The sequence below is a fragment of the Eutrigla gurnardus genome (assembly GCF_963514095.1).
Source record: "Eutrigla gurnardus genome assembly, chromosome: 12".
NCBI lineage: Eukaryota > Metazoa > Chordata > Actinopteri > Perciformes > Triglidae > Eutrigla > Eutrigla gurnardus.
In genome coordinates, this window is record NC_139926.1 from 15941270 (window position 1) to 15959524 (window position 18255).

The window sequence follows — 18255 nt, forward strand, 5'->3', positions numbered from 1 at the left end:
TGGTTAAAAGAGCATTCGAGCCTACGGCTAAGAATACCAGCTTAACAGTCAGCAATTAATCAAAATTATTGTAATTGTGCTCACAAGGCTCAATGTGCTGTACTAAAAAAAACAACAACATTGACAAACTGAGCCAGAAAATGGAGCAGGATTTAAAGACAAAGTATCCGCATTGATAGTGGAGGAATAAACAGTAGCCTACCTTCATGGTGATGATGTAGTCAATAAGTCTCCATGTAGTCCTGCTTGGGTGTGACAAAGGTGTCTCCCTTGTGTTCCTCAGTGTGATCCCACTAGTGTTTTAAAGATCCTTTAACAACTCATGGTTATGTAGTCACAGTAGCAGTACAAACAGGGCAACGTGTTTCAGCCATTCAGGCCTTCACCATGGTCCCAAGGAGGATTTCGCTGGAAGATTTCCCCAATCTATCGTCATGAAGTACACGTTTGTTGATTCTGTTTATGAACCAGTTCCTGTTCTCTAGTTCGATCTTTCACTTTAAATATTTGGCTCTTGAGCAACATTTTCAAAGTCTCTGAGTGAAAGAAGTCTCTTGCTAGTGAATGTTGATTTATGTGCCCGACAAAGAGCCATAAACTTGGCGGTTCATAAGACATTCTATACATTTTTACATTTCTGTCTATGTTGGTATGAAACAAACAAGATGTTAATTAGCGAGCTGTGATGGAGAGTATATTTTTGTTTTCTTTGTCCCCTGGCTTTAACTCTTCATGCTAAGCTAAGCTAACTGGCCACTGGCCTAGACTGGTATCAATCTTCCCATCTAATTCTCATCAATAAAGCAAATATGTGTCTTTCCCAAAATTCTTACATTACCTTTCCTAAAGCACACTCATTAGACAGAATGTATACTGTATATACCTGTTCAAAATCAAATGTGTTTAGAGATGAGTTCACATGCTTTCCATCCCCCTGTATTTTCCCACCTTCTAAAGATGCAGATGAACTTATATTGATTGTATAAGCTACCGTATGACCTTGAATATGTGAGAACAAATAAAACAATAGAGCAGAAGGAAGCTGTATAGAAACTGTAATGTCTCTATGATATATATGTATAAATATATATAGAGACATTCTCATATTTTCCTGATCTTGAGCTTCACAGTTTCTCCCCTGTTCTGTTGCAGAAACCTTTCGCAGCCCAGTTGTCCTTGAAGGAACAACACCTCCTTCACTGCTGCCTCTCTCTCCACGAGAAGTGGTGTGAATCTCTACGACACAAAAACCTTCCATATATTCATACAAAGAATCCAGCCAACCTGACCGCTCCACCCCCACATAATCCCACAACAATGAAGAAAATGATATTAATGCACCGAGAAGCTGGAGGTCTGGTGCAGCCTATCAGCACCCACAGGCGAAGGGGCTCAGCTGTCATTTACATGCTAATGGTGTTAGCGGAGGCACTGAGAATGGGGCCGGGACAGGGGGGCCATGCTGTGCTGCTGGTTGTGGTGGGTGGTTTTTTTTTTCTGAGGGGCCATGGTGCGTTGCAGATTCAACCCCACGGTGTGGAAAAAACCATCTGCTGGTCCTCATCTGGTCCAGCCAGCAGGTCCACTTACACACTGCTTAATCAAGCCCCTCCTCCTCCTCTTCTTCTGTCTTATTTCCTACCACTGAGCTGCTGGTGTTGTGCACCTGGTGCACCATTTAACGCCTCGCCTTCTGGAGCAGTCTGTTTTCGATGAGGCTGAGCTGCACGCTATCGTTCGTGGACGTTCATGTGGGTTTTGAGCTGAAATATTCAGATATGCTGTGTATTACGCAGGTAGTTTGTCGTGTACGTAGGCCTAGTTCTTCATGAACATGTTGAGTTAGTGACAGGAGGGTTAGGGCAACCTTTCTTTTTCACCCACACACTCACTGTTAGGTGTAGGTGTAATGTCCTCTATTTAGACGCAACTCACAGGCTGGTGTGGGTGGACTGCAACTTAAGTCATCCATAGAAAAATAAGAAAAAAGCCCAATAGCCTCCTTGATCATTGAGGTATGCAGGGAAACAATGCTAATCACCCGTGAACCAACAAATTGTTGCATTTGTTTGCATGGAAAGTTGCACATTCTGACATTGAGACACCCTGAATAACGATAGAGCCTGTAAAGTTTCTCAAACTTTTCTTATTGCTTTTCTTATTACGAGTTAAAGAGTGATTTCCTTCAAGATCTCCATGCACGTTAATGGATCCACAAAGCCCACCCAGGGCTATTAAACTGACTAAGATCTCATAATGTAAAAAATCCCCTGAAACCATTGTTTTATATGGTTGACCAGCAGCAGGCATTTAGATTTAGAAAGCTTGTGCCCTATATTATTTCAGTCATATCTGCTAGAAGCAATCTGGGTCCAGTGCTGGCCTAGTTCCGTCCCTCTATTCTGGGCAACCCTTTGGAAAGCATTAAACAGAGGAGAACAATGCAATTTTTGAGAGGCAGCATTACAAAATACTCTCGCAGATGAGAGCCACATCTGTCCAAAAGACCGAAACCACGTCAATCGTGTGAATGTAGACTGTGATACTTAACAACGCTGGACTGCTGCAGACTGAGAGGGAATAGAGTTTTATGATGTTACAGCCTCTTTATATCACATCCGCAATTTCTCTGTAATTCCATTCCCCGAAAGTAGAGTTTCCGTGCGTGCGCGAGGGTTGGATTTACATGATTTAAAACTGCCATTTGTGCGTCCTCTGAGTTCAAGTGATTGCCTGCCCCCACTGGACACTCGGCCGGCCTGCTTTCGATGAATTTCTCAAGTGTTTTTTGTGTTTTTGTACTGACCTTTGAATCGGGGACATGGTCTCTCCACAGGTACTTTGTGTTTTATTTCAGTGCCCTTGAGGATGAAAAGAACTCACTTTTCATTACGGACAATGCTCGAATTAAATGTGAGGCATCTAAAGGGGTTTCACAAGTACAGCCTCTCTAGGACGCACTCGTTTCAAAATAAATCCCATCCTCTCATTTTCATCTCTGATGAAAAATGAATCAAATAAGAGAAAATTGAATTAATAGTGCTTGCAGAGTAGCTACATCTGCGCACTCCTAATGATGATAGTAAAGTGTTCTCTTTGTCCTGTTTCTAAATATCAAAAGTTATGGGAGAAAATATTTTGTAAACCGAAAAGCAGACACTGCAGAAGGCGGCCATTTAACTTCACTAGCTTTCAAGTTGAAAGCCAGGGGTAGGCATTCCCGACATCCTGAGTCTTTGATGTGATTAAGATGGATTCAGACTTTCCCTCAGTGCACAAAAAAACCACACTCTGCTGATAGCCACTATCAAATCCATAAAAAACTGCATAAAAGTAAGAAGATGATAGCTTTGTTCCAAATATTGTGTAACCGGGGAACTAATTGAATTCAGGATCGTTGAGTGAGAAATGGAAAGTCCAATTATTATTTTTTTAAACGTGCAGAAAGGTGTTGCAAATGTTATGTCCCAACATGGTCATTCATACACTTTCAACTACAGAATCATCATCTCATTCGGACTAATCCATAGCAACAAAGCCGACTAATCACATCACGGTGTACCCTTCTGAGTCATACTGCCATCGCACACTTACAAAGGGTGAATCACCAAGTAGCTTTGAGCAACAATAAGAGAAATACTGTCAAACACAGCCCTCCCTATCCAAGCTCAGACTTGGAAGGTGTCTTCTGGAGTTTGCGGGGAGAAAGTCACGCTCTGTGTGTAAAAAGGAAAAAGTGCTCTAAATCCATTTCAAAGATGAGGGCAGACAGTGACGGGGAAAAAAAAGTCATGAATATTTTACAGGCGGGGAGTGCCGAGCTGCACTCCAGGTGACACTCCCGCGTTTATAGAGTTTTATCAGGAGCCCATCACCCATCGAGTACGGCCAAGGCAATGCCATGTGTCTGTTTGTTTATCAGCAGCCTATTGGTCGTCCCCCTGTTACCTGCACACAGCCCGCATCACGCCAATCACACGGACGTAATGTGGTAAATTGGACATATATATTACCCTTTTGATGGAGTGTTGCAGTTGAAGTTGGGCTCTGAATGTCTCAGATGAGAGTTGGGCGATATGAGCTGGTAGCAATAGAGAGCTGGTCCCCTGTAGGGAGCCGATATGGATTTTCATGAGGTACACTGTCAAGTCATAAATGATGTTAACCCCATAACGTCTGGTTTCCTCCTTTAACTTTCCTTTAAGGAGCTTTCAAGTTGGAAAAAAAATATTATTTTAAGTAATTTGCCATGTATTTGTTTATGCAAATGTTTTCTATTGTTTTATAAATATTTCTCACAAATCTTGGATGTTCACAAGAATTTTAAAAAACGTTCTTTGGATTTAAACAAAGCATGGCAACATGACAGTAAGTAATGTAATGGCGTACATTGTGTATTTGCTATTATGTGTTACTTCAATTAAAATCTCCATGAGAGCAAATCATTTTTCGTTGATTTAGCGTAATGCTTCGTCTCCAAGGTGATGCACTACTGGTGCTCCACGTTTTGATATTTTCACTTTAAAAACTCCTCTTGAGTATTTTGGGTTTTTTCTTGCTCGTCTAGTAAGTGGCCACAGGAGAGAAAGTGCAATTGTGTGAAATTAAAAGGAAAACTCCTGAGGAAAGAAATGTGTTTGTACGCACATCAAAAGGAAATAAAAGTGAAGCCGACAACATCTTTCTACAGCGTGTGTGACTCGTGCTGTGCCAACCCTGCCTGTGAAGCAGTCCTTGAACAAGGGCGTTTTTTGATTTGACGTGTCTTATTGTGTGTGTGTGTGTGTGTGTGAGGGAGAGAGTGAGTGAGTCTCTGAGTTCTCCACAGCTCAAGGTGCCTGCCAATTGTATGACTTTGCTGCGAGGGATTAACACTAACAGCGATCTATCTCTTCATAAAATCTGTCTCTAGCTCTTTAAAAAAAAGTCTTTCAAAATGTTGTACACGCAACCCGTGTGCCAGCACACACACACACACACACACACACACACTCGAGCGAGTCTGTGCAAGGACTTTACACGTCCTTGCATCATCATCATCCTGTTAATTGAGCTTCCTCTGACCGACGCTGCTCTCCATCCCTGCACTGCCACTTTCTCTCTCCTCTCAAACACCGTGTTGTCATTCAGGCCTTCACAGCAGCCAGATGCACTCTCCTCCTCTCACCCTGCAGAATAATGAACGTACATTTAGATATATATATAAAAAAAAGAAAAAAGATTTCCTCCCGGTCTCGGTTATCCCTTCATACTTGCAAAATAGAAATAATCAATAGACACAATGAAGCAGGAAGGGAGAGGCATGGAGAAATCAATCTGGGCTTGATGTCAAGGTGAGCAAGGCACTTGCATGGCGTCACATAAAATCAGCTGCTCAACGCAGACTGACTTGTGCAGAGACCCAGAGGACATGGCAACATGAAAACAGGAAGCATGGGGTCGTGGTCAGAGGTGGAGGGGCTCCACTCTAACCTATATTCTATTTCTCATACAATAATTGTATGCGACGTTTGAGACCCTGGTTATCTCAGCTCTACCACCTCCATCCCTCCTCTAGCTTCTGTTTTGTTTTTGCATAAATGTCATTTTTAAGGTGGTGCAGTGCAAGAAAGTAAAGGTTACAAAGGAGGGAATGTGAGAAACAGGAACAATTTGTCAAGACATTTCAGAAGAGAGAAAGAACTACAGCTAAAGCAATGACTCAATTTCAGTGTATCTCTCACTTTGCTTGCTATTCCACTCAATTTCTAGAGCATTAGTCATCCGACTGTCAGGTGGAGGGAGTTTGAGTGCTTTTCAAAGACGGTCCTTTTTGCAGAAAATGCACCACAATGGCTACAAAAGACAAACCGAGGGAGAAAATATGTTTCATTAAGATTTATTCATATGAAAATAATATAACAAGTATAATAACATAACAGATATTTTAAACTGCATTACGAGGTATGTTTAATTGAATGACAGATACAGAATTTGTTCACTTTTCTAACTCTCTGAATCTCAAATTTGCTAAATAGATTTTTGACGTGAGGGATTCCTCCAAATGAATGCAGTCATGCAAAAATTCCTTTTTTGTTGTTGTTGTTTTTACAAATAGCGTATCAATGTAGCAATAACATATTTGTGATATTGTAGTCATGTTTGCAGCTAACTTTCCAGGAAATATCTCTTTAAACTTTTTTAAAAAATGAAAAAGACCCAGCCCATCTTCAAATGACTAATTTACTAATAAGGGGCTATCTCACAACTTACTAACTTTATATTTGAGTGCATTTTTCTTATAACATCATGTCCATCACAACATCACAATATACTCAGCATCCTATTCCATACTGTAATATCCTTTAAAAGGTGCATTAAGTGACATTTTATGTGAGAATATAATTAACAAGACACACACACACACATACATATATGTGTGTGTGTGTGTGTGTGTGTGTGTGTTGTTTGCTGTGAAAATTCCATACTAGCACATCCATGTTATTTAATTCCTTGGCTGCTAATGGAGGTCAATAAAAGTCATGTTTTGCTTCACGCTCCAGTTAGGCTTGTGTGGCACCGCAGTTCATTCCAGCTTGACCAGAACAAGTGTGGTCAGAACAATGTGCTAATGTCTGATAAATGGTTTTCAAAGAGGATCCTTGGCCCTCGCTGTATAGGAATGTGCTTCTGTGTAATCCTTGATTGTCGGACACTAACCTACATATCTTCCTTCCTACCTACCTACCTACCTACCTACCTACCTACCTACCTACCTACCTACCTACCTACCTACCTACCGACCGATCATGTTCGTGCAAGTAAAGTGCACACAAACCGTGGGCGGGGAATCTTTCCATTAATGTGACAGAAGCGGCGGGTGTGTACCAGCAGCTCAGAGCTGAGCATTTAACTGGCTGATGTGCTTTGGGCCCATGCAAAGCAGCCGGCCTTGTACTTATTACGCTGAAGTGTCAGATTACTGAACCGTGTGGTGGAGCCATTGACCAGAGATCATGACACGCTTATCTGCCACTTAAATGTGGAATTAAAATAAAGTGTGACCGCCAGATTGAAGTCCGGAGAACACTAAGAACTGTCTAACTGCTCATTATCATCAGGGAACCTACTATACCACCTTTGTTCATACAACATTTAGCCTAAAGCCTAATGACAAATCTCAGAAAAAAAAGTCTGACTTTTTCTCTTACTTTCCTCTGATGGAAGTGCACCTACTGCTAGATTTCTTTGACTGTATAAGTACCAGGTACAGGAGGTCTATTTGGTCCACTGTGCATGTGCTTGGTATTCTTGTGCTTGTGCCTTTCTCTTGTATTGTAATAAGGTCCAGAAATTCAATCCATGCAGGGGATGTGGACAAAGGAGAGGCAAGTGCAGACGCACAGTCCTCGGCCACCTGCCGGAAAAATGAAATTAGACCCAAAAAAACGAGCAAAGCCCTGCTGAAGCGCTAGAGAGGGTTTTATGTCCTATAGGTCTAAGTAGAATAAATCCTTAAGTGTTCTTCTCGATAACTGTTCGCTAGCTCACGCTGCCTCGCAGCTGGTGTCCATGTCAACGTATCAGTTACACAGTTGTTTCGATCTTTTCGATGATCTCTATCATTGACTTGGAGGGGGACAGCAGAGAACAGTCGTCCTGATCCCAGAGGCTGCCGGGGCTGGAGTTCCCGTCCGTGCTCAACTCGTCGTCCTCCTCGCTCTCCTCCTCGCAGGACTCCAGGTAGTGCAGACCCAGCGCGTTGATGCCGGAGTCCTCTGAGCTGGACGGGGAGGAGCAGTGGTCCATTTTAGGGCCTTTAATCTTATCCACGGGGGTCAGATGTTTGTGTTCACTGTACACCTGCTGGACCGGCTGTGTGGGCACAGGACCAGGTGCGTGTTGGGGCGGCGCTGCGGGCTTCACCGGTTGCCGAGGCTGAGCGACGCTCTGGGGCATCCGAGGCGTAGCGGGGGCGGGCGGGGGAGGGGTGGCGGGGTGAGGAGGTTCCGGTAACGGAGGCGGAGGGCGCTGCACGTAGCACATCTTCCCGTTGATGCGTTTGACGATGTAGTCGTCCACAAACAGATCGGCGATGACGCAGTACTTGGGCGACTCCAGGTGAGGCGGGGACTGGAAGCAGGGGGCGAGTTTCAGGAAGCGCTCAGCCAGTGAGACGGACAGGTCCATGGTGTTACTGTATTCTGTCTCCACAGCTGGCACGGTTGTGCTGGGCAGCTGGCACACATTGGTCATGGGCTGGTACACATACTTGCCTAGACAGGGGGATAAAAAGGAGGAGCTTATTATTATGTATGCTACCTTTCTCAGCACCAAACAGCACAATGACACAGTTAGTGACTAGCTGGTGAAAATAATGGAGCATTTATAGTTAGTAGAGCAGGTTAAGAGATTGATATTCATGGGGTTGTTAGAGACCAAAACAAAGCTAAAAGCTTATACTGTGTATGGCATTCAAGCAACTGTGTGTGTAATATCTTCACCACATGAAAATGTGATGATTTGTCAGTGTTGTGTTTTCAGCTTGTTGCCGCAGCCCCAACGTGTCCAAAGAACATTAAAAGCGATTTTAAATCAATAAAGGAGTAAATAAATGCAAACTGGCACAACGTGGAGGCATTTGGCAGGAATCTGACAGCGGCATGAAAATGTAATTCATGTAAAAGACCTAAAATACATTTTAAAACTTGTTATTCTCCACCTTCATTGTTCTGCTATCTCATCATCAAATATATGTCTAAAATATTAAAATCTCTCTCTTTGACTTCCTGTCAACTGGAAACGTATATTTGATGACACTTGAGGGGTTTTCCATCCATCCATCCATCCATCCATCCATCCATCCATCCATCCATACATCCACACATCATCCATCCATCCATCCACACATCATCCATCCATCCATCCATCCATCCATCCATCCATCCATCCATCCATCCACACATCCATCCATCCATTCATCCACCCATCCATCCATCCATCCATCCATCCACACATCCATCTATCCATCCATCATCCATCCATCCATCCATCCACCCATCCATCCATCCACCCATCATCCATCCATCCATCCATCCATCCACCCATCCATCCATCCATCCACCCATCATCGATCCATCCATCCATCCATTTATCCATCCATCCAACTGCACTTGACCCTGAGCTCATAGTTCATTGATTCTAGCAGAGAAATACATTTGTAATTTTAACAGTGAATTGTGTTTTCTGTCAATAGATCAGAACACCATTTCTAAAGATCCAAATAGTGTGGGAAACACAAGAGAATAGTGTGACTATGATTTCTCCTCGTCTGTTCTTTCTTAAAGACTGCAGCAATTTTTTTTTTATTACAAAGCATTTCTTGCTGCTAAATGTAAAAATACCTGGCTTTCCACCACCATCTGACGTGGAGCTACTGCCAGAGTGTAACATAATTTAAATTCCAGGCTTTCCAGGGCAGTGCAGCAATCATTTTCTGCCTCGAAGAAGCTGATGCAAGTCTTAAAAAATGAATAAAATAACGTTTAGGATTAAGGAGATATGTAAAACAACATGCTTCTTGATTTACATTTGGATAACCATACATAAGTGCCACATAAAATCCTCAATGAGATAAAGGCCTTAAATTTGTTCTGGAAAATGTCCATTCGCATACAAATTACATACGCCTTCCATGTGAGTTATGCCTCCATCTTGGCGACTCCGTACAGTATACTGGGGGTGATTGTGCAAAATGACTGCTCCCAAATGTTACTCATTGTTTGCAGCCCACTGCCTCCAACTCGGAATAGTGCGACTCAGATGTGTGTTTAACCGGCTCCCTAGAGAGAAAGAAAGTACAGAAGATGACAGGCCTACGCATCACTTCCTCTCACTCTGTGTCCATGTCTTTTGTTTCACCGGCTGGGGGGATCCATTCAAATCAAAACCTCTTCCCAGGTTACACCGACAACATCCAAACTCCCGAGTAGGGAAGCGGCTCAGGTTTGAGACGATGAGACTTTAAAATCAACCCAATGAACCTGCATGTCTTTGGATTGTGGGAGGAAGAACCCGGAAAGAACACAAGCTTCCACAGGGAGAACATGTAAACTCCACACAGAATGAACCCGACCCGGGAATGAACCCTCTCGCTGCGGTGCGACAGTGCTACCCACTACACCACCGTGCAGCCCAGACTTTAATATATTCAGTTGAATCATTATTTTCTGACCACTTAATTCAAGTCTCTCGATTAAGGACACAAACGGCACCAGCCACCCGTGTGAAGCCATTAACAAAAAGGGCTTGATGTCCGTATAAACATCAGTCCGTAAACCCCGTTAACACAAAACATGGGGAGCTTATGACGATGCAGACAAAAGAGGCGAATGGTAGCTGTCCTCGGTTTAATGAGAGAAACTCAATGGTCCATGTTCAGACTGAGACGAGCCCATTCCAGGCAGACGGGATAGCGGCTACAAATGAGAGTTAATGCTGTAAACCGCAATGTGTTGGCATTTCGTTTTTTTAGCATATTAGATCTAATTGCGTTCATCCATCTGGAGTTTCAAATACCAAGAGCAATACTGGGGGACGGACAGATGCATGGCCAGACAACGAAACAGACAGACATATGGAGTCAACACAACACCGACGCCGGTTTGTCCTCAACAGCCTCGCAGAAGGAACACAGCCTGTTGGAGGCTTTAAAAGGTGTGTGCAGACTGCAAAATGACTCCAATAACTCGGAAACATCACTGTTTCCGTCACCCCTAGAGGACTGAGCATTATGTGTGACATTAATCTCACTTAGTCTGGCAAAAAGCGGAAGAGGAGAAGCTTCACGTTAAGTGCTCTAAGGTACACTGAGTCGGCATTAATGGCAAGAAGAACTACAACGATTGGTCAACAGGAAGTTAATCTGAAAATAATCATTTATAAACGCCATTCATTTCTCAGATATTTTGGACTGACACACTTGGACTGTTGATTGGACAAAACAAGACATCTGATGATAGATAGATAGATAGATAGATAGATAGATAGATAGATAGATAGATAGATAGATAGATAGATAGATAGATAGATAGATAGATAGATAGATAGATAGATAATTAATCTAAGATAATTTAAAGGTGCCTTTTTTTGTCCAATGTTTTTGCAAGTGGGTTCCAGTTTTGTTTGGATCATGCTCACATGCACGCTAGCAGTAGCAATGCACCCACGCCGGCAGAGAAAAGAAGGGTAGGCGAATGGTGTTTGTTTACAAGTAAACTCAAAAGGGCACCTTTATTTCTGGATTGCTGTCAAACTGTTGGTTGTTAGAAATGTCCTATCCTGCTGATGCATCAACTACCAGCGACAAGGTCCAACATAATTGAACAAGAGACACAACAAAGGTCTCAACGAAGCTAAACAGACGAGCTAATGTGCAGGGTCCCTTTACTGGAAATATACAAACACCGACTGACAGCCAGTGAAGACGGTTTATGCAGCTTCACTGATGTTCAGTCGTACTTGACCCGTCTGTGTTTCCCAGTGCTGGAGCCCTCACATGACAATGTCAGTTTTACGCAGACTCTGCACCCTTGACCTCGGCCCAGTGTGTGCCTGTCTGCATTTCCATACTAACAAAGACCAGATGTCCTCACACAGAAAGAAAGAAAAGAAGGCTAAATCCACAATACTGAGGACATTTTGCCAGTATTGTGACCAGGACTCCCGAATTCTTAGTCTGGGGTTATGACATGAAAGGAGATGCTGGCACTATATTTTATATAAAAGACCGAAACTAACAACACGTTAGATCTCTAAATACTTCCTGACTACCTAAACTAATTCCTAAAGCAGCTGGGCACTGTGGATTTGAGCAAATGTTACTCCAACCTTCAACAAGAGGAGATGGAGCATTTGTAGCAGACGATTTTCTGTGGATTAAAAGACATTTAGTGGGCCTGAGAGTTTCTGGCAGCAGGATGGTGTACGTGGGACTGAATCAAAATAAACTACAGTGCCTGCGTTTATGGCAATGAAGGAATGTGTCACACTGCATTTGATAGTTTTTGGACAGCAACGGCACAACAAATATATTTTAGTGGGATTTATTCATTGTTGGATTTGGTCTTTTAATGAGAGTGCCAAATGTTTATATTATCTGTCCATTTAGTGTATTTTCTTCTTAGTGAATATAACAGATATGGATAAATAACATGATGTCACAAGAAATCTTAATGAAGACTGACAGAATGAAAGAAAAACATGACATGCATGTTTTTGAGTCAGGTGCTCAGAAGTAGAAACTTTACAGCTGGGATCCCACCAAAAAAACATGTTTTCCACCGACAGCAGCATCAATAGACCAGAAAAAATGTGCAGCCACAGGACATTTAGCACTTTGTGTAAGGCAAATTCATTTCAATTCCTTTTATCACATTATAATTAAGAGCCGCTGAAAGCAACAAGTTCACTGGAGACTGTTGAAAGGCATTCTGGGGGATGTAGGAGATCATGGACGAGAGGACATGCAAATGAGGCAATTGGGTCGATCAAAAGAGGAAGCAACAGCTCTTCGTCACAAAAAATGTGAGCATGGATTCCGCTGATCTCCATCATTTCAAAAGCAGTGGAGGTGACTCTTCCCCCCTACTTTTACAGCAAAACTTCAGTTAGCTTAGTTTACGTGTTGGGACAGGGAGATAGAAAAAAACACATTCATGGCTAAAATTAAGAGTTCAAGAGGTTAATGAGAACAAATGGCTCTTTCCTGAGAAGTTACAGACTCTCTCTCCCTCTCTCTCTCTCTCTCTCTCGTAGGGAGTATGATGGAGGAGCTGCAGTATGAGGAGCTCCTCCGCGCCTCCATCTTGCGTGCCTTCTCTGCTCCCTCTTGGGCCTGTGGCTGGCCGATGTCTGGTTTAAAACAGGAGATCGTCTCTCTGAATAATGCAGTAAAGTAGCTCCTCAATATCTCACTCTCTCTCTCTCTCTCAAAGAGCTTCAACGTCACTCGGCCTAAAATGTCCACTCTACTGTACGCAGCAGCCGGAAGGAAAATGCTTTTGGAGGTTTTATTGTCGACAAATTCAACACGTAGTGAAGATGACGTGGCCTGCCTCACACTGATTATGTCATTTTAATATCAGCTAATATCAAAGCCTTAGTAGAGACTGAGTCATTACCAACCCCCTCAGTTTTATTTTATTTTATTTTTTTTTAGCAGAAGCCAGAAGTGTTCTACATCTTCTACTGTAAATGCAACACACCAGTCAAAAGGAGCACGCTGGCCAAATCAGGTGAACAAAAACTATTATTTTAGCAGATTGATTCCATTCATCATCAGCTGCTGCACCCATTTGGCTGGTGGATACAGTTCCGCTCCCACATCCGCTGCTCTTTGTGTTTAAATCCGTCCAACAAAGAGGCTGCAGCCGGGGGAAACAACACACGTTTCAGATTTCAGCGGAAGGGGGTTGCCTGGCCCATCATGTGAAACTCCTTTCCTGTTTCCTGTTTCAGGCCTCCAGAGGCAATAGGCTGCTCCTGACTCGCAGCCAGTTCTAAATCCACTGTTTAGTCTGTCACCATGATGAATAAATGGCAACTTGGCGGTTTTTCCTGTGCGAACCTTACGTTTCTACTCCTGTAAAGGCCTTAAAGGAAGGGTTCAGGTTTCTAAAAGGCTATCTTTATACAATACTCACATGCCCAAATGTACTTCTGAAGAATGAACTTCCATCACCGTGATCTGCTCAGCTGGGTAATCGGCCCCTTTAAACCAACATTTTGACTTATTATCTTATTATCTATCTATATTTTTTACTTATAATATAATTTGATGGTTATCATAGGGAGAGCACAGGTGTTACTACTAACGTTAACAGTGACATACTCTGTTAAGTGTCCCTGTGAGCCGTGACAGCGTGACAGTGAGCCAGCAGGCACAATCGACCCTAAAACCCATAGCTAATTGGAATTCAGCCATCATACACTTTATTAATTACGTCCTGTGCAAATTGTTGTTCCCTTCGTCCGTGCATTGTATGGACATGTCGTTATGACACCAAACCAATTGGAATATGAGGCTTTACAATAGCTGAATCAAGTGGGTTTCTTCCAAAGTTTCAGTTGTTTTTGGATGTAAGTCCCTCTATGTGTTTCCTCAGACTTAGAGAAAATAATACTTTAAAAACTCTCTGGACTTTTGTTCGGCGCTGCCCCGTTCACAACATTGAGAGCCCAGCAGTTAAAGTGGTTCCCAAACATGAACTATCAATCAAAAAACCATTTGGCCTGCGCTAACAATGCATCGATCCTTTAATCAGAGCTGAATCGTTTTATGATTCAGCACTGCAGCAAGTTTTCAATTGGTCAGCAAATCAATCAATATAGGGCAGGGCTTTATCAAAATAACCCTCCATATTTCCCTTTAGAAATGGCTGCATATTACTGCGTGTTGTGACAGATAAGATGAGGAAATCTGACAGCGAGATCCCCGTTTCTTGTATCTACAAGCGAAGTAGGTGTAACGCACACAATCGGAGGAGGCAGACTGACAAGACTGTTCAGGACTCATTAGACTCTGCTAGACTTTCTTAATGAGTAATTTATTGCTCTGCCTGGTAATTGTAATCAGTAAGTAGAGGATAAAGAGAGGGAAAGAAGTATTCAGACCAGGTGGTTCCAGTGTCGCTGGGAGCCGAAACTCTCATCAGACATGACATATTGGCGGTGACACTAAACACAGCTAATTACCACTAATGAGAGGCTTGGACTGATGTTGTCACCAGCTGGGAACACTGCTTCCACATACATCCAATTCCAATCCCCCCCCCACAGCTTCAATAAAGTGGAAACTACTGGAAGGCCGTCAAAAAGCGCCATTTTCTTGCTGTAGCAGCTGCAAAGACGCTGAGTGATGTTTCGGCATGTAGGAAATAAGAAGACAGCAGTTAAGTCACAGGTAATCGCTGCTCCACAGGTACGATAATGGAAATGATTTGTGTTTGGGAATTCAAATGCACTCTTATTACAGATTGACCTTTTTGTATTTGTTTGCCTGCGAACCTATTAAAAATGTAATTAAAAGGGTGGCCTCGCAAGGCTCCCTTGGCGGTGAATAAGCAATTATCAGCCTCAGAATAAGTTTATGCTCCAGACGGTTATAAGCGTTTGAACATGTAACATTTCTTTGCATTTAGAGTTATTATAGCAGCTAGGAAGAAGGGAGTGAACCAGGATGAAGCATAAAGAAGCACGTTGTGATTCAGCAGTCGCGGCTGGTTTATTCTCACTAGGGTGCATGAATGTCCGGCGAGGGGAACCTGTGATTTACAGCGGGTATATGTGAAGGTGAGAAGCTCCATTGGCTGACTCTTTCTTCCGTAAACCTGGATTAAATAATGGTGACAAACTGCTCCATGTCCATTTGTGCAGGACCTTTTAAGCCAGAGTGGCAAATATTTTAAAGCTGAAAGGAAGGAGGAAGTGTTAATGTTTACAAATGACGTAACACTTAACAGGCTTTTGCAGGGAAAACATAAATCCCAGTTGTGGCTCACCGTAAACATCGGAAGGAATTCATAATTTCTTTCTGCCACATCAGATATTTCAAATCACTTGGCTCATTCTGGACGGAGGCGGGCATCTAAATCCAATGATTACGCGGCAAAGATTACAATGTGACTTGTGCAGTTGCACACTCTAAGCCCCCCGACTGAGTGATGCCGAGTGGAGGGCGATTGTGTTTTACACTGATCTGAGGATTTCCAGGGCAGCCAGAGATGGGATAAATTAGGGCAGCACAAAGAGACGGACATCCTGTCAGGTTCAGGCTCGGCTTTGGTGGATCCGCGGTGATGTGGAAGTGTCAGGTCGAGAGAGGTTTAAATGGACAGGAAGGGTCTGAGGTACATGGGAAAACGCTGCTACTACTTCACAAATGGTCCAAATGGTCCACATTTGCTGCTGCCATCTAATATCAATACAGTCAATTCAACCAGTCAATATAAATAATACTGATTATATTGAGCTCTGTTAATATTATCTGGGCCATCAATGAAAAATAGCAGATTCTGAACTTATAGCTGCTTGAGTTTGTCCGAACATGTGATGATTTTGTGGCCAAAGGTCGTACTTTAAATGCTAATGATGATCGATTTCTTGAAGTCACATGAAAAGAACAAAACAACATGTTAATGAATCTCTCACTGTCCGTAGCATTCAACCCTCAGCCCAGCCCTATTGAAAAAGTAGATCTCTAAATGTGGGCCACAACGCCACATCTTCATTTTTAAAACATTTTGAAATAATTTCCTAAAGCAGCTAGGCACAAAAAACATTACATAAACAGGAATAAATAGTGCTTTTCACTGGGGACTATTTTCAAGTGTGGATTAATACACATTTGGTGCTCTTGAGTAATATTGTGTATTGACTGAAAATGAACCACGCTGCTCATGTTCATCATCGTCATCATCATGAAAACTTGTGTTTAAAATGATTGATGTGATAAGAGGAATATGGTGCGTCATTCGTAGAATCAGTTCTGGTTTTGGTGTCTTTTTACATTTGTCGATATGAAGAAAAATATCACAAGATTTTTCCTCTAAAGCAGAAATGAAAGTGATGACTCAAGTGTCATCATCGGGCATTTCCATGAACTCACGTCTATCTGAACTCTTTTTCTGTGCTCTCCTTCCTGATTCTATCACATTTAGGATGTGAGACAGACAGATGTTTTCACAGCTCATCAAACACAGTTTAAAAAGGGCTTATTTCTATGCTCTATTTTGTTATTGTTTTGTTATTGATTTTATAATAAGGTAGGCTATTATAGGTCCCTATGGGTTTCATGCCTCTCCTTGCACTGTTTTGTTTCTTCTGTTTTGCATTTTAATTGTGCTGAATAAATCCAATCAAAACCTGGAGTTCAATACAAAGGGAGTTTCCCACTCCTAAATACCCCATGCATTTACAGAGAAATACTAACTCAACATTACAACAACTCAACAATCTGTGACTTGCCACACTGAACAGCATACTGCCAGTTTGGGCTGGATATCGAAATGAACAAGTACAAACAAAACCAGGAGAGTAGTCGTCCAAACACCAGAATCAGGACCTCGAACCATCTCTTTCTCTGCCTCTGAGCGCAGCCTCCATTGTTTAGACTCCATAAACTATTCATACAGGGACGTCTGTCTGAAGGGCTCTGATCCATTATCATTGTGACTCTCCTGATTATTGCCATGAATGAAACTCTAAAATGTGTTTGTAAGTTTTATGAAAAAAAAACAACAAAAACAACAACACCGAGGCCGCAACGAGGTAAATAAGCTATATTTTACATCCAGCGAACTGATGCGTTCACACAACACGGCTATGACGACCAGCGTTATGTTGCGACCACAGTGACAAAGATACGCGTTACTACATAAAGACAAACTTACAGTGACACCAGCCCAAGTGGCAGCACCAGTGCAGCTTGAAGCACTTCCCGTGGCTGTGGGTAGCGCAGATGGAGAGTCCATCACAAGGCAGGAAGTCTGGTCTCCCCGCGCAGCTCCTGGCCAAAGCCTGCGCTTCGTCCAACTTCTCACTCTTCGGACACTTCTGTGCTCGCGAGGCGGCCATGCCACCATTTCCCGGATCCAACTATATAAAAAAAATAAAATAAAAATAAAAAAGCCTTTCGTCCGAGTACGCTACAACATAACAGCGAGGGGGGGACCGAGCCTGTAGGTTTCACGGTCCACGTAAGCACCAGGAAAGCGTCTCAACTGGGGAAGACGGACGCGAATCGGGATCCGGAGCAGCTGGTTTAAGCGCTCAGACGAGAGGGTGGACACACATCCTACACGCACAAGTGTTGGAGCGTCAATTAGCCTGCGTGTAATGTCACATTCAAAGCCTGCCGTGGTCGTGATCCACCCATCTCCCCGTCCTCCCCCCCTTTCGCGTCGGGAAGCTCCTCTGTGCGCCGCCCGGTGACGCGCGCATACGGAACAAACGGCGCGCATCTGAACTTCGTGACATAACGGGAGGAGTCCACGAACACAAAGCCAGCTGCTCGGCGCGCTTCAAACACACAGGCAGCCTTTCATCGGCCTCCGGAAAATGTTCTTTCAAGAACATCAAGGAGTGGCGGATCAGAAAGAAATACTCCAGCTACACCTTAAATAATATTAATTAAATAGGCTATATCTGCTAATTATATGGGCTAACCTTGGTAATATATCATACAGATTCTTACTATAATCATGGTTTATTTTTGCC

At 42.9% G+C, this 18255-nt stretch overlaps 2 protein-coding genes across 2 annotated transcripts in view; both read right to left on the reverse strand.

Moving 5' to 3' along the window:
• Nucleotides 1-1111: 1111 nt before the first annotated feature.
• The window catches only part of tmtops2b (teleost multiple tissue opsin 2b), a 206600-nt gene continuing 189456 nt past the window's right edge, over nucleotides 1112-18255 (reverse strand). The window contains exon 5 of the transcript XR_014598112.1: nucleotides 1112-1122. The gene's annotated coding sequence lies outside the window, so the exon portion shown is untranslated. The remainder of the gene's footprint in view (nucleotides 1123-18255) is intronic.
• LOC311022221 (UPF0524 protein C3orf70 homolog B-like) lies at nucleotides 5865-17954 on the reverse strand. The gene is made up of 3 exons (XM_084023324.1): nucleotides 17430-17954; nucleotides 6825-8255; nucleotides 5865-6775 (listed from the first exon to the last, which is right to left on the reverse strand). The coding sequence occupies exons 1-2, from the start codon at nucleotides 17611-17613 to the stop codon at nucleotides 7567-7569; spliced, it is 873 nt and encodes a 290-aa protein (XP_083879450.1). The 5' UTR covers nucleotides 17614-17954; the 3' UTR covers nucleotides 5865-6775; nucleotides 6825-7566.